This window comes from Eriocheir sinensis, chromosome 7, assembly GCF_024679095.1.
Source record: "Eriocheir sinensis breed Jianghai 21 chromosome 7, ASM2467909v1, whole genome shotgun sequence".
Lineage (NCBI taxonomy): Eukaryota > Metazoa > Arthropoda > Malacostraca > Decapoda > Varunidae > Eriocheir > Eriocheir sinensis.
The window spans coordinates 15,785,577-15,800,576 of NC_066515.1; the positions used below are offsets into that span (position 1 = coordinate 15,785,577).

At 44.3% G+C, this 15,000-nt stretch overlaps 1 protein-coding gene across 4 annotated transcripts in view; it reads left to right on the top strand.

Annotated features, from left to right (window-relative positions):
• Positions 1-15,000, top strand: part of LOC126993027 (AKT-interacting protein-like) — a 46,413-nt gene that overhangs the window by 28,071 nt on the left and 3,342 nt on the right. For all 4 annotated transcript variants that reach the window (XM_050851855.1, XM_050851862.1, XM_050851852.1 and 1 more), the window contains 6 exons: positions 1,156-1,289; positions 1,630-1,694; positions 2,727-2,827; positions 4,320-4,510; positions 5,403-5,577; positions 14,232-15,000. The exon at positions 14,232-15,000 is cut by the window's right edge and continues 3,342 nt beyond it. In XM_050851855.1, the coding sequence (XP_050707812.1) occupies positions 1,156-1,289; positions 1,630-1,694; positions 2,727-2,827; positions 4,320-4,510; positions 5,403-5,577; positions 14,232-14,333 (768 nt within the window). In that variant the 3' untranslated portion in view covers positions 14,334-15,000. The remainder of the gene's footprint in view (positions 1-1,155; positions 1,290-1,629; positions 1,695-2,726; positions 2,828-4,319; positions 4,511-5,402; positions 5,578-14,231) is intronic.

Here is a 15,000-nt window from a genome sequence, read left to right on the forward strand (position 1 = left end):
GCCAAATTTGTGGCTTTACCGTGTAGCAGCAACGGGCCAAATTTGTGGCTTTACCGTGTAGCAGCGACGGGCCAATTTTGTGGCTTTACCGCATGTTAACGGGCCAACTTTGTGGCTTTACCGTGTACCAGCGATGGGCCAAGTTTGTGGCTTTACCGTGTACCAGCGATGGGCCAAGTTTGTGGCTTTACCGTGTACCAGCGATGGGCCAAGTTTGTGGCTTTACCGTGTACCAGCGATGGAATAAGTTTGTGGCTTTACCGTGTACCAGCGATGGGCCAAGTTTGTGGCTTTACCGTGTACCAGCGATGGGCCAAGTTTGTGGCTTTACCATGTACCAGCGATGGGCCAAGTTTGTGGCTTTACCGTGTACCAGCGATGGGCCAAGTTTGTGGCTTTACCGTGTACCAGCGATGGGCCAAGTTTGTGGCTTTACCGTGTACCAGCGATGGGCCAAGTTTGTGGCTTTACCGTGTAGCAGCTACGGGCCAATTGTGTGGCTTTACCGTACCAGCGATGGGCCAAGTTTGTGGCTTTACCGTACCAGCGACGGGCCAAGTTTGTGGCTTTACCGTGTAGCAGCGACGGGCCAAATTTGAGGCTTTACCGTGTAGCAGTGACGGGCCAAATTTGTGGCTTTACCGTGTAGCAGCAACGGGCCAAATTTGTGGCTTTACCGTGTAGCAGCAACGGGCCAAATTTGAGGCTTTACCGTGTACCAGCGACGGACCAAATTTGTGGCTTTACCGTGAACCAGCGACGGGCCAAATTTTTGCCATGATATAAACCCCTTAAAATAGATGATGCATAAACTGTTCACAAATGCGTTGATATGTATTATGAAGTGGTTTGCGTGAGGGGTGATTTTTTCTCATTTTTCTTGCTTAGAGGGGCCTTTAAGAAACATGATCCCCGCTGCTACCAGATTAAAGAAGTGCAGCTTTCCACAAATAGAAGTAGAGGGCAGGAACGGACTGGCGAAAGAAGTGGTCCACTCAAAGATGATTCATGATTTTAAGGCCAAGTTGGAGAAAAGTAGATAAAGAGACTGGACTGTATTAGCATAACTCCTCTCCCTTATGCCACAACTAGGTAGATACACACACAGGTCACACACACAGGTACACACACTCACCCGTACCCATTTAATCCCAGGTGCTTCCCTCCGTACCTGATATGGACCAACAGCTCTCAATGGCGGCCAAGATGATCGACAGACGGACCTCAACGCCTAAGGGAAACCACTCCTACAGCCCCTACTTCCTGGAGTACACCCTGCTGGCGGAGTAGTGAGTGTTTGAAGGGGAAGGGAGTGGAAGGGGAAGGGGTGGGTGAAGTGGGTTTGGAAGGGGAGAGTGGAGAGAGAATGTGGACAGAGGACAGAGGCTTTGGAAGAGGAAAGGAAGGAAGGAAGGGTAGGAGAGAGGAAATGGAATGAGGGGAAAGGAAGGGGAGGATGGGAAGGTGGAAGGGGAAGGGAAGGGGAAGAGAATTGATGATGGAAAGGGAGGTGGAAAGGGTCTTTTTTTCTCTTCCGTAAAGTGAAGAGATATAGATAGATAGATAGAAATGTTGATAATGAGTGGGTCTTTTTCCTCTTCCTCCCTAACGTGAACCTTCCCTCCACAGCAACCTCCTACAGAAGCAGCGTGTGTCTGGCGTTTATGTGGTGCCCTCGGGGAAGACTCCTCTAGGTAAGACTCGCTGGCCTTTGAGTGTTCTGTTATACCCCTCACGGACAGAAAACAAATATAAGTGTGTGTTTACTCTTCCTATTCCTTGTTAACTCTTACTTCCCTCCCTTCTCTCGTTGACTCATTTAAGAACAAGCTTGACCGACACTTCCTTCACCTTAACATTCACTACCCACACAGACAATGAATGAAATGAATGAAGAAAATGAATACAAGTGTCTGTGTTTACTCCTCCTGCTCCTTGCTAATGCCTCCTTCCCCTCCCTTCTCCTCTCTATCAACTGACTCATTTAAGAACAAGCTTGACCGACACTTCCTTCATCTTAACATTCACTACCCACACAGACAATGAATGAAATGAATGAAGAAAATGAATACAAGTGTCTGTGTTTACTCCTAATACTCCTTGCTAATGCCTCCTTCCCCTCCCTTCTCCTCTTTCAACCGACTCATTTAAGAACAAGCTTGACCGACACTTCCTTCACCTAAACATTCACTACCCACACAGACAATGAATGAAATGAATGAAGAAAATGAATACAAGTGTCTGTGTGTATCCTTCCTATTCCCTGCTAATGCCTCCTTCCCCTCCCTTCTCCTCCCTCAACCCACTCATTTAAGAACAAGCTTGACCAACACTTCCTTCACCTTAACATTCACTGAAGTAGGAATGCAAAGTCCTCAAGGCATTTGATTTAACATAATTTCACTTAGTCTGGACCATAGGCTCTGTGTGGTCTGAATATCTGTGTAAATCTATGTACATCAAATTAACACTCACTAAAGTAGAAATGCTAAGTCTCGGAGGGATTTGATTTAACATAATTTCACTTAGTCTGGACCATAGGCTCTGTGTGGTCTGAATATCTGTGTAAATCTATGTACATCAAATTAACACTCATTAAAGTAGAAATGCAAAATCCTGAAGGCATTTGATCTAATATAATTTCACTTAGGTTTAACGACAGACCACCTAGTCCTCTGTGTCATCTGAATATCTATGTAAATCTGTAAATCTCCTCCCCCCTGCAGTGTGGTTTGGCGTCATCTTCATCCGACAAGGTATCTACCAAGAGGGAATATTTCGCTTCAACCTGCACATCCCGGAGAACTACCCTGATGGAGACGTTCCCGTGAGTACAGCCTTGACGCAGTGCCCTAATAACACACTGGTCCATCTTATCAAACGTACCGACCTCCTTTTGTTACTACTTCCCAAGGCCATAGAAAAGAGTAACCAGATTTCCATGGGTGATTTTTCCCGTTCGAGGTGCAGAGGCCATGTAAAACTACCACTGGGATCACCAAACATCATCATCATCTTTTCATTTAACCGGGTATCAGCGACGGGCCAAATTTGTGGCTTTACCGTGTAGCAGCAATGGGCCAAATTTGTGGCTTTACCGTGTAGCAGTGATGGGCCAAATTTGTGGCTTTACCATGTAGCAGCGATGGGCCAAATTTGTGGCTTTACCGTGTAGCAGCGATGGGCCAAATTTGTGGCTTTACCGTGTAGCAGCAATGGGCCAAATTTGTGGCTTTACCGTGTAGCAGTGATGGGCCAAATTTGTGGCTTTACCGTGTAGCAGCGACGGGCCAAATTTGTGGCTTTACCATGTAGCAGCGATGGGCCAAATTTGTGCCATGATTTAACCCCAAAAAAATAGATGATACATAAAATGATCACAAATGCTTTGATATATATTATGAAATGGTTTGTGTGAGTGATGATTTTTTCTCATTTTTCGCGCCTAGAGGGACCATTAAGAAACATGATCCCCGCTGCTACCGAGTTAATGTCCGTTTTCACTCTTCCTGAGCGGTTGGACGCTTTATGGCTCTCCTCCATTCTACTCTGTCTTCTGCACGATGCTCATCCAATCCCATCAATGCCAAGTCTTCCTGTATACACCTTCTCCATGTTTTCCTAGGTCTACCAACTGGTCTCCTTCCTTCTACCTCCAATCTCTCCAAAACTCCCAGCACTGTTTCCTCCCCTGCTCCCTTTACATGTCCAAACCATCGGAGTCTTTCCCTTCTGAGCACTGTTTTTCCAGGTCCTCTCTCATTCTCCCTCTCAGATGCTTGTTTTTGAGACCCTAAAGACCCTAAAGTTCTCATTCTCTCTCTCATACACTTTTCAAGACCTTTCATCCATAGTCACTTGTTTTAAAGACTGACAAATCTAAGTTCTCATTCTCTCTCTCTTCCTGATGGTTGTTTTTGAGACCCTAAAGACCTTAAAGTTCTCATTCTCTCTCTCTCATACACTTTTCAAGACCTTTCAGCCATAGTCACTTGTTTTAAAGACTGATAAATCTAAGTTCTCATTCTCATTCTCTCTCTTCCTGATGGTTGTTTTTGAGACCCTAAAGACCTTAAAGTTCTCATTCTCTCTCTCATACACTTTTCAAGACCTTTCAGCCATAGTCACTTGTTTTAAAGACTGACAAATCTAAGTTCTCATTCTCATTCTCTCTCTTCCTGATGGTTGTTTTTGAGACCCTAAAGACCTTAAAGTTCTCATTCTCTCTCTCATTCACTTTTCAAGAGCTCTCATCCATAGTCAGTTGTTTTAAAAAGCGACACATATCTAAGTTCTCATAATCTCCTTCTCTCTCCCAGACGGTTGTTTTCGAGACCCCAGTGTTCCACCCGCTGGTCAGCCCGGACACGAGGCAGCTGGACATCCGGCGAGGGTTTGCGAACAAGTGGCGGAGGAACGTCAACCACCTCTGGCATGTGTTGTTGTATGTGCGGAGGTGCTTCTACAAGATCGAGACCAGCCACCCGCTCAACCCAGAAGCTGCTGTGTTGTAAGTTTGTGTTGACAGATTTGTTTAGGTTATGTGTTCTTTTCTGATAGTGCAGAAGGCAGCTTGAGGCAAAATTAAAAGGAAGCTAAAAAGTCCACTGGCAAAGTCAAATCAAGCTTAGTGACTCTTCCAAGCTCATCTAAACTGACCTGACCTAACCTAACAGATCCCTAACCTAACCTAACCTAACCTAACAGATCCCTAACCTAACCTAACCTGACACATACCCAACCTAACCTAACCTAACCTGACACATACCCAACCTAACCTAACCTAACCTAACAGATCCCTAACCTAACCTAACCTAACCTAACAGATCCCTAACCTGACAGATCCCTAACCTAACCTAACCTGACACATACCCAACCTAACCTAACCTAACCTAACAGATCCCTAACCTAACCTAACCTGACACATACCCAACCTAACCTAACCTAACCTAACCTAACCTGACACATACCCAACCTAACCTAATCTAACACATACCTAACCTAACCTGACCTAACCTAACACATACCTAACCCAACCTAACCTAACCTAACCTGACCTAACCTAACCTGACCTAACTTAACAACATAACGCATACCTAACCTAACCTGATCTAACACATACCTAACCTAACCTGACATACCTAACCTAACCTGACCTAACTTAACAACAAAACGCATACCTAACCTAACCTGATCTAACCTAACACATACCTAACCTAACCTAACCTGACATGTACCAAACCTAACCTGACCTGACCTAACCTAACTTAACACATACCTAACCTAACCTGATCTAACGTAACACATACATGACCCAACCTATCCTGACCTAACGTAACACAGACCTAACCCAGCCTAACCTTTCACTGTCCACTCACCTGCCCACACCTTCCCTCTGACAGGTACGACAGCGACAACGAAATGTTTCAGCTGCGCGTCAGGAGCTGCGTCGAGGAGAGCAAGCGTGCCGTCCTGGACCCCCCCTCGGCTGCCGCTGCCGACCCCCACGCTATTGTATTCTCCCCCTTCCAGCCGGCCGTGCATGACCCTGTTCTGGATGAGCTAAAGAAGGAGAGGGTAAGTATCTGTATCCTGTCCTATCGCTCCTGTACATCCTCTGGACCCACCGAAGAGGCGATGCTTCTGGCATTTTGCTTCGGCTCGGTGGGACGACCTGAGGATGTACTTTTCCGATTTCCTGTGGAATGATTACTGCTTCCAGGAGGGAGACCCCTCTGTGTGTGCTCAGCGCATCACAGAGGTGACTGTCTCTGGAATGGAGGCATACATTCCACTTACTTTCTCTACTCCTCATGCCTTGGTTTAATCATGCTTGTTCTCGTGCTATTAAAGATAGAGAGGCAGCTCACAAAGGTTTCCAGAGCCTTTGAACTCCCGCTAACTTTGATCTTTACATTTCAGCCCGGAATCGTGCCAAATCTATTCTCCAACTTACCAAAACTTCTTTCATTAATAGAAAATGTCAACACCTTGCTTCTTCTAATTCTTCCCGTGACTTCTGGCATCTAGCCAAAAATATCTCCTCCAATTTCACTTCTTCCTCGTTCCCTCCTCTCCTTAACCCTGACGGCAGCACTGCCGTCTCATCTGTCTCTAAAGCTGAACTCTTCGCTTAAACTTTCTGTAAGAACTCCACCCTGGACGATTCTGGGCATATTCCTCCTACTCATCCCCCCTCTGACTCCTTTATGCCTGTTATTAAGATTCTTCCAAGTGATGTTTTCTGTGCTCTCTCTGGCCTCAACTCTCAGAAGGCTTATGGACCTGATGGAGTGCCTCCTATTGTCCTTAAAAACTGTGCTTCTGTGCTGACACCCTGCCTGGTCAAACTCTTTCATCTCTGCCTATCAACATCTATCTTTCCTTCTTGCTGGAAGTATGCCTTTGTACAGCCTGTGCCTAAGAAGGGTGACTGTTCCAATCCCTCAAACTACCGCCCTATAGCTTTACTTTCTTGTCTATCTAAAGCTTTTGAATCAATCCTTAACTGGAAGATTCAAAAGCACCTTTCCACTTCTAACCTTCTATCTGATCGCCAGTATGGGTTCCGCAAGGGGCGTTCTACTGGCGATCTTCTTGCTCTCTTAACTGACTCCTGGTCATCCTCTCTTAGCCGTTTCGGTGAAACTTTCTCTGTTGCGCTAGACATATCGAAAGCCTTCGATAGAGTCTGGCACCAGTCTTTGCTTTCTAAACTGCCCTCTTGCGGATTCTATCCTTCTCTCTGTTCCTTTATCTCCAGTTTCCTTTCCGGCCGTTCTATCTCTGCGGTGGTAGACGGTCACTGTTCTTCCCCTAAACCTATCAACAGTGGCGTTCCACAGGGCTCTGTCCTATCACCCAGTCTCTTCCTGTTATTCATCAATGATCTTCTTTCCATAACAAACTGTCCTGTCCACTCATACGCCGACGACTCCACTCTGCATTATTCAACTTCTTTCAATAGAAGACCCTCTCAACAGGAAGTACACGACTCCAGACTGGAGGCTGCAGAACGCTTAACCTCAGACCTTGCTATCATTTCCGATTGGGGCAGAAGGAACCTTGTGTCCTTCAATGCCTCAAAAACTCAATTTCTCCACCTATCAACTCGACACAATCTTCCAAACACCTATCTCCTATTCTTCGACAACACTCAGCTGTCACCGTCTTCAACACTAAACATCCTCGGTCTATCCTTAACTCAAAATCTCAACTGGAAACTTCATATCTCCTCTCTCGCTAAATCAGCTTCCTCAAGGTTGGGCGTTCTGTATCGTCTCCGCCAGTTCTTCTCCCCCGCGCAGTTGCTATCCATATACAGGGGCCTTGTCCGCCCTCGTATGGAGTATGCATCTCATGTGGGGGGGCTCCACTCACACAACTTCTGGACAGAGTGGACTCTATGGCTCTTCGTCTCATCAGCTCTCCTTCTCCTACTGATAGTCTTTTACCTCTTAAATTCCACCGCGATGTTGCCTCTCTTTCTATCTTCTATCGCTATTTCCACGCTGACTGCTCTTCTGAACTTGCTAACTGCATGCCTCCCCCCCTCCCGCGGCCCCGCTGCACACGACTTTCTACTCATGCTCATCCCTATACTGTCCAAACCCCTTATGCAAGAGTTAACCAGCATCTTCACTTTTTCATCCCTCACGCTGGTAAACTCTGGAACAATCTTCCTTCATCTGTATTTCCTCCTGCCTACGACTTGAACTCTTTCAAAAGGAGGGTATCCGGGCACCTCTCCTCCCGAAATTGACCTTTCTTTCGGCCACCTCTTTTGATTCTTTTTTGGGAGCAGCGAGTAGCGGGCCTTTTTTTTTATTATTGTTTCCTTTTTTTTGTGCCTTTGCTGTCTCCTTTGTTGTAAAAAAAAGTGGATGGTTTTGGAAATGGGTTTGGATGACAACAAGAAGCCTTTGCTCTGTCTGTTTGTAGCCTGCACCTGGAGCTGAGGCTGCTTTTGTAAGCTCATCACTGAAGGGGGCTGAGACAGCCTTCCCCCACACACCATAGAAACAGACCTCTCCACCCTACTAGTTTTACTTCTATGCTTCATAGCCCACTCTTGTCACATAACACATACTTGCAGATTACAACTGTTTTAAAACAACTCAAAGTGACTAAAAGTAAAGAAAGTAATGCGAGCTGATTATAAAAGTTTATATGGCTTTTTATTCCATACTGATTTTTTCATAAAATTATTAAGCTATTGTAAAAACAAACACTGCCAGCTGATTAAGAAAATTCTCCTGAAGACAATAGTGTTGATAGATTATCGGTAAGTTTTAAAGGAAGGGAGCTAAGCAAGTTTTTGTCCAAAGTTGTGGATGATGGACGAGTGGCTTCGTAGCATAAAAGCACAGATAACATAATATTACAGTTTAATGAAACTGAAAATGAAAGTGGCTTACAAAATTTTGTCAGTGTTTTTGATAATGTCTGTAAAAGGAGAAAGCTGAAAGTAAATGTCAACAAAAGTAAAGTGATGGTTTGTGAGCGAAGTAGAAGTGAGGTTGTAGATTTTTTTTTTTTTTTTTTTTTTATTTATTTATTTATTTATTTTTTTTTATTTTTTTTTTTTTTGCCTATTGCCTATTAGGCATCTCTTTCTGGGGCCTGGGATGGTCGGCCATATAGAGTGGGAATTGAATGTGAAAAAGAATGCAAAATAATTTTGAATGGTGAAGAAATGGAGGAGGTCAATGAGTTTAAGTACCTTGGATCCGTTATGTGTAAGCATGGTGGTACGGAGGGAGAGATATGACCATGAACTCACCGAAAACACGTCCAGGATTCCAGATTACAAAAGAGCCAAATTTAATCTCGCTCGTGAACTACTAACCCAGACAGCTTGGGAACCCATGAACCCCACTCCTGTGGACGGCGTGTGGAACGGCTTCAAGAACAAACTCCTAGAGGTAGAGAGAACAACTGTTCCCATGAAGACTAGGAGAACAAATAATGCCATAAGCCCACCATGGATGACTACCCAAGTTCGACAGGCGATTAATTTAAAGAAGAGAAAATACAACTTGCTAAAAGAAAACAGCACTGATGAGGCACACGAACAGTACCATCAAAGCCTCAGAGTTTGCAGAACTCTCATTCCACAACGTAAACGCGACTATGAAAAGCAGATTGCGCGCGAAGCCAAGTCCAACCCAAAAAAGTTCTTCATGTATATAAGAACCAAAAAGAAGACAAAAAGCAATATCGGTCCCCTAAAAGATGAAAGTGACGTACTAACCCAGGACAGCAGACAAATGGTCTAAATCCTATACAAAAACTTCGCGTCTGTGTTCACGGTTGAGAACACCCAGTCCGTACCCGAGAGCCCTTCCCCACCGATGGGAATCACTCCCCTAGAAATTGGCACAATCGACGAACGGGATGTGAAAAAGTACCTTGATAAACTCGAGACAAACAAGTCCACCGGACCCGACGCCTTGTCACCCAGGCTGCTCAGGGAACTTAAGCAGCAAATCCTCAAGCCACTCACCGCCATCTATAATCTGACACTACAACAAAACAAAGTTCCCGAAGACTGGAAGCAAGCGAACGTAACACAGATCTACAAAAAGGGAGACAAAGGCATGGCCCTAAACTACAGACCTATCAGCTTGACCTCAGTGGCGGGAAAAATTCTCAAGAAGATCATCAGAGACAAACTCGTTAGGTTCCTTGAAGACAACAACATCATTTCCGATGCTCAGCACGGTTTCAGGAATGAGCGCTCATGCTTAACCAACTTACTGGACTTCTTCCAAGGTATCTATGAAAACTGGGATAATCATATCCCCAGTGATGTTATATATCTAGACTTTCAAAAAGCCTTTGACAAAGTGCCACACGAAAGACTCCTCAAGAAACTCAAGTCGGCGGGGTTAGGCGACAATCTGACAGCGTGGATCAAAGACTGGCTCAGTGGTCAGAAAAATTGCAGATGTCCTTCAACACTACCAAATGTAAAGTAATGCATATCGGATCCAGAAACAGCAACCACACATACCACATGGGTGGCGAACCACTACAAGTAGTGCAAGAGGAAAGAGACCTCGGGGTCACCATCAGCAGTGACTTGAAACAAACAAAACACTACAAGTCTGCCTGTAAGAAAGCCAATACAATGCTTGGGTTCATAGCGAGGAACTTCGAATACAAGACGCCGGGAGTTATGTTATCCTTGTATAATTCGCTGGTAAGGCCCCACCTGGAATACGCCGTGCAATTCTGGTCTCCAAATTACAGGAAAGACATTGAATTACTTGAGAGAGTACAGCGCCGCGCCACGAAGATGATACCATCACTGAGGACGAAGCCCTATGAAGAGCGACTCGAGCGACTCAACCTCTTCACGTTGGAAAAGAGACGCCTGCGGGGAGACATGATACAAGTCTTTAAGTACCTGAACAAGCTCAGCAACGTTGATCACTTCAAGCTCTTCACACTACAAACCAACCTGAGGACAAGAAACAACGGAAAAACAATTCAAGCAAAGCGATGCAATACCGACATTGGCAGGAGTTATTTCTCGAATAGAGTTGTTCGCCACTGGAACAGCCTTCCTGCAGAAGTGGTTAGCGCAGAGAGCATCAGTCGCATTGATCGCCACTTTGCTGCATCAGAAGTGAACTGAATGTATCCAAGAGTAGGTACACAAGTGCTTTAATCCTTCCCTGCAAGCCACTCCTATGGCAAACGGATTGATTAAATCACTGAAAGCAGGCAGCCTAGTAATGAACCAACAGGCTTTCTGCTGCCTGCTAGTCCATGTTTCCATAAGAGAAAGGGCATTGCAAGGAAGAAGGGTGGTAGGGTCTTTGGGACGAATCATGAATGGCAGAAGTGTGAGCATGGAGGTAAAGAGGGATTTGAGAAATACAATAATAGTACCAACCCTCACATATGCAAGTGAAACGTGGGCCTGGAATAAAAGTCAGAGGTCTGGAGTGCAGGCAGTGGAAATGAGTTATTTGAGGAGTGCTTGTGGTGTGAGTAGAATGGATGGAATGAGTAATGAAAGTGTGTACGAGTGTTTTGGAATGTGTCACATGGGTGAAGGGAAGAAGTGTGGAGTGGTGGAAGAAGTGAAACATTTGAAACATTTTATTATACTTGCAATTTGTATATACATTGTTTGATATAACATTGATTAGTTGTGCAAGTAGCCCATAGGAAGCTAGAGCTTTTGGGGCAAAAATTGGTATGTATTTTTTATTTATTTTTTTTTTTTTTTTTTTTGGACATGTATAGTCTACTAAATTTCTGACCCAAGTAACATTAGACGAAGTATTCAAAATAATAATCTAACAATACTAGTATTACTAGTAAAAAGACTAATTATAATAATAATGAAATAATAATGATAATGATGATAATAATACTGATAATAATGATAATAATAATAATAATAATAATAATAATAATAATAATAATAATAATAATAGAAGCGACAGACTTTAACCCAAGAAACTGCTTGTAGCCTTCTGAAGCGATAGCTGCTGTGCTGCTTCTAGCCTTTTGCTTTTCTCTTTTTAAAAAACAAAAAAAAAGTTTCCTTCAGATACTTTGAATAAAAACAGAAAAACATTTAGAAATATAAAATAATATACAATATACAGGATACAACATATGATATGTGTATTGTAATATTTATGTAATGTTTATGAGATATCATTTATTGAAGGTCAATCTTTATTGAATTCATATATCAGCGATAGCAAGCCACTCAGCTCAGAATCCAGATCTCTTTTAAAGTGGTTTGTCCACATGGAGCGAATGGAGGAGAGTAAGATGACCAGGAGGGTGTATGTGAGTGAGACAGAGGGAGGGAATGCTAGAGGACGACCTCCAGTGAAGTGGAGAGATAGGGTGCAGGAGTACGTTAGGGAGAGGGGGGAAAGATCTTTGAGAAACTTTGAACAGGCAAGGAGGGAGTGTCTGGATAGAGAAAGTTGGAAACTCTTCTGCCGTGGCCATCCCCTGGTGGGAGCTCCTAGGAGCAGACGTCAATGAAATGATGATGATGATGTATTAAGTTCGTATAAAGAATTTCTTCCCTCCCTTCCTTTCTAATGTATTGGTAATCTGTTGTCACCTACGTCCTCAGGAGAATTATCTTTATCAGACAGCATTGTTTGTTTATACAGTAACTTGATAATTCCATGATAAACTCGGCATGGAAAAAAAAATGATCTAAACATTTATAACTCCGTCTTTGGCTTCAACTCGCATTATTTCATATATTGTTAGTGAATTTGAGTTGTTTCTAAAACAGTCATAATCTGGAATCTTTTTCCTGTCCAGTGATGAAGAAAGCAAGTACCAGTATGTATTAAGCAATGTGAGTGTGCTACAAAGCATAGAAGTAAAACTTGTAGTGTGGTGAGGTCTGTGTGTACAGTGTGTGTGGATCATTATTGAAGCTCAACTCTGTATTTGCCTCCCATACCATCATAAAAATGCAAGAGGCATTAGCCGTGTGTCTGGCAGTGTCGTACATCTTCTTCCCCCACCCATTGGTGTGAGGGAAGGAGTGCCTCCCTCCCTCCCCTCCCTCCAGTAGGGGTTGACAGTTTGTGTGGCCCTGAACAATTTATCCTGGAAGTTCCCCTCTGTCTTTGTGTTTCTGCCCTTTTTTGCTTGGTTACATAATGGCTGGAAAGCAAACAGATGGCAAAACAAGTCCAGCAGTCACTGATCTTTATATCGCTGTGCAAAATGAAGCCTCTTCTTCTTTAGGAGGTCATTCATCAGTGGCTTCTTCCGCATGCATAAAAGCATGCCTGCAGCCAAGGTCACATAGCAAAGTTTCTTGCGCTGTACGGAGCAACACATCGCCAGGAAGAGTATGAGTTTGTTGTTTAAGTTTCCTGGTTCTAAGGCAAGGAATGGAATCAAGCAATTGACTTAACATGTTCCTGCTTGCATTAAAAAAAATTTTGGTTTTCCCTGGTTGTTTATTAGGGAGCGTGACCGTCCCCTCCACACCAGCCTTTAATCAGTGGATCAAGTTTTGCACTATTCTAAGCTTCAGTCCTTTTAGCTTACAAATTTCCTTATTACTGTGCCCAGCAATGTAAAGATCAGTGACTGCTGGACTTGTGTTGCCATTGTGTGTTTTTCAGCCATCATGTAATCCTTCAAAAATGGGCAGAAACACAAGGATGTAGGTTAAATTTCAGGATAAATTGTTCAAGGCCACACAAACTGTCAACCCCTACTGGAGGGAGGGGAAGGAGGAAGCAAATCTCTATGCGCAGACTGTGGCACAATAATGATCCACGCAAACTGTATGATGTGAGGGGGACCGCCGCCTAGGATACAGTTGCAGGCTACAAACAGGATTGGGAAATGGTGGTTGTGAGAGCTGGACGCATCAGAGAATAGAGTTGCAAGCATTATCAGCCACACCACGTCTCCTAACCCTCACCTTCTTTTCTTACATCCCGAGAAAATGGGAAATGGTGGTTGTGAGAGCTGGGTGCATCAGAGAATAGAGAGTTACAAGCATTATCAGCCACACTGCATCTCCTAACCCTCACCTTCCTTTCTTACATCCCGAGAAAATGGGAAATATTAGTTGTGTGAGCTGGGTGTATTAAAGAACAGAGAGTTACAAGCATTATCAGCCACACCACGTCTCCTAACCCTCACCTTCCTTTCTTACATCCCGAGAAAATGGGAAATAGTTGTGTGAGCTGGGTGTATTAAAGAACAGAGAGTTACAAGCATTATCAGCCACACCACGTCTCCTAACCCTCACCTTCCTTTCTTACACCCCGAGAAAATGGGAAATAGTTGTGTGAGCTGGATGTATTAAAGAACAGAGAGTTACAAGCATTATCAGCCACACTGCATCCCCTAACCCTCACCTTCCTTTCTTACACCCCGAGAAAATGGGAAATGGTGGTTGTGAGAGCTGGACGCATCAGAGAATAGAGAGTTACAAGCATTATCAGCCACACCATGTCTCCTAACCCTCACCTTCCTTTCTTACACCCCGAGAAAATGGGAAATGGTGGTTGTGTGAGCTGGGTGCATTAAAGAATAGAGAGTTACAAGCATTATCAGCCACACCATGTCTCCTAACCCTCACCTTCTTTTCTTACATCCCGAGAAAATGGGAAATGATAGTTGTGAGAGCTGGATGCATCAAAGAATACAGAATCAAACCCATGAGACACCACACCGCATCCCCTAACCCTCACCTTCCTTTCTTCCAGGCCGAGGTGAACGGGAACTTGAAGGAGGGTGGCGGAAACTGCAACGGACTGTCTTGGGTCAAACCAGGAACTCTGCAAATCTTCTCCCAGTCGGCCTCCTGACAGCTGCCCTCCCCTCCCAGCCTCCAGACACCTCCCACACCCTCCTCCTCTTCTTCCTCCCCCTCCTCCTCCTCCTCCTCCTCCTCGACCGCCTCCTCACCTCCAGTTCGATGCTACTAAAGAAAAAGAAGGGTTTAGGATTCAGTGGTCTTGAGTATAGGTGGGTTTCGATTCCTCCTCCTCTTCTTCCTCCTCCTCCTCCTCCTCCTCCTCAACCACCTCCTCACCTCCAGTTCGATGCTACTAAAGAAAAGGAAGGGTTTAGGATTCAGTGGTCTTGAGTATAGGTGGGTTTCAATCCCTTATGTGTGCTTCCTCCTCCTCCTCCTCTTCCTCCTCCACCTTTTCCGGTTCAAGAGAGGGGAAGAGAGGAAGGGATCAGAGGGGTGGAGGAAGGGTTGAGGAGGAAGTAAAAGTAGATTTGTATGGGTTTGAATCCCTTTGTTTTAGTTCTTTTTTTGTTGTTTGTTTGTTTTATTGATTGACCTCCATTCCCTCCTTCTCTCATTATTTTTGTCTTTATATCTTTCTTCTTTCTCTATTAATTTCTTTCTCTCCATTTCTCTCTCTCTCTCTCTCTCTCTCTCTCTCTCTCTCTCTCTCTCTCTCTCTCTCTCTCTTATTTTCATTCTCTCTCTCTCTCCCTTTCTATTTTCCTTCTCTTCCT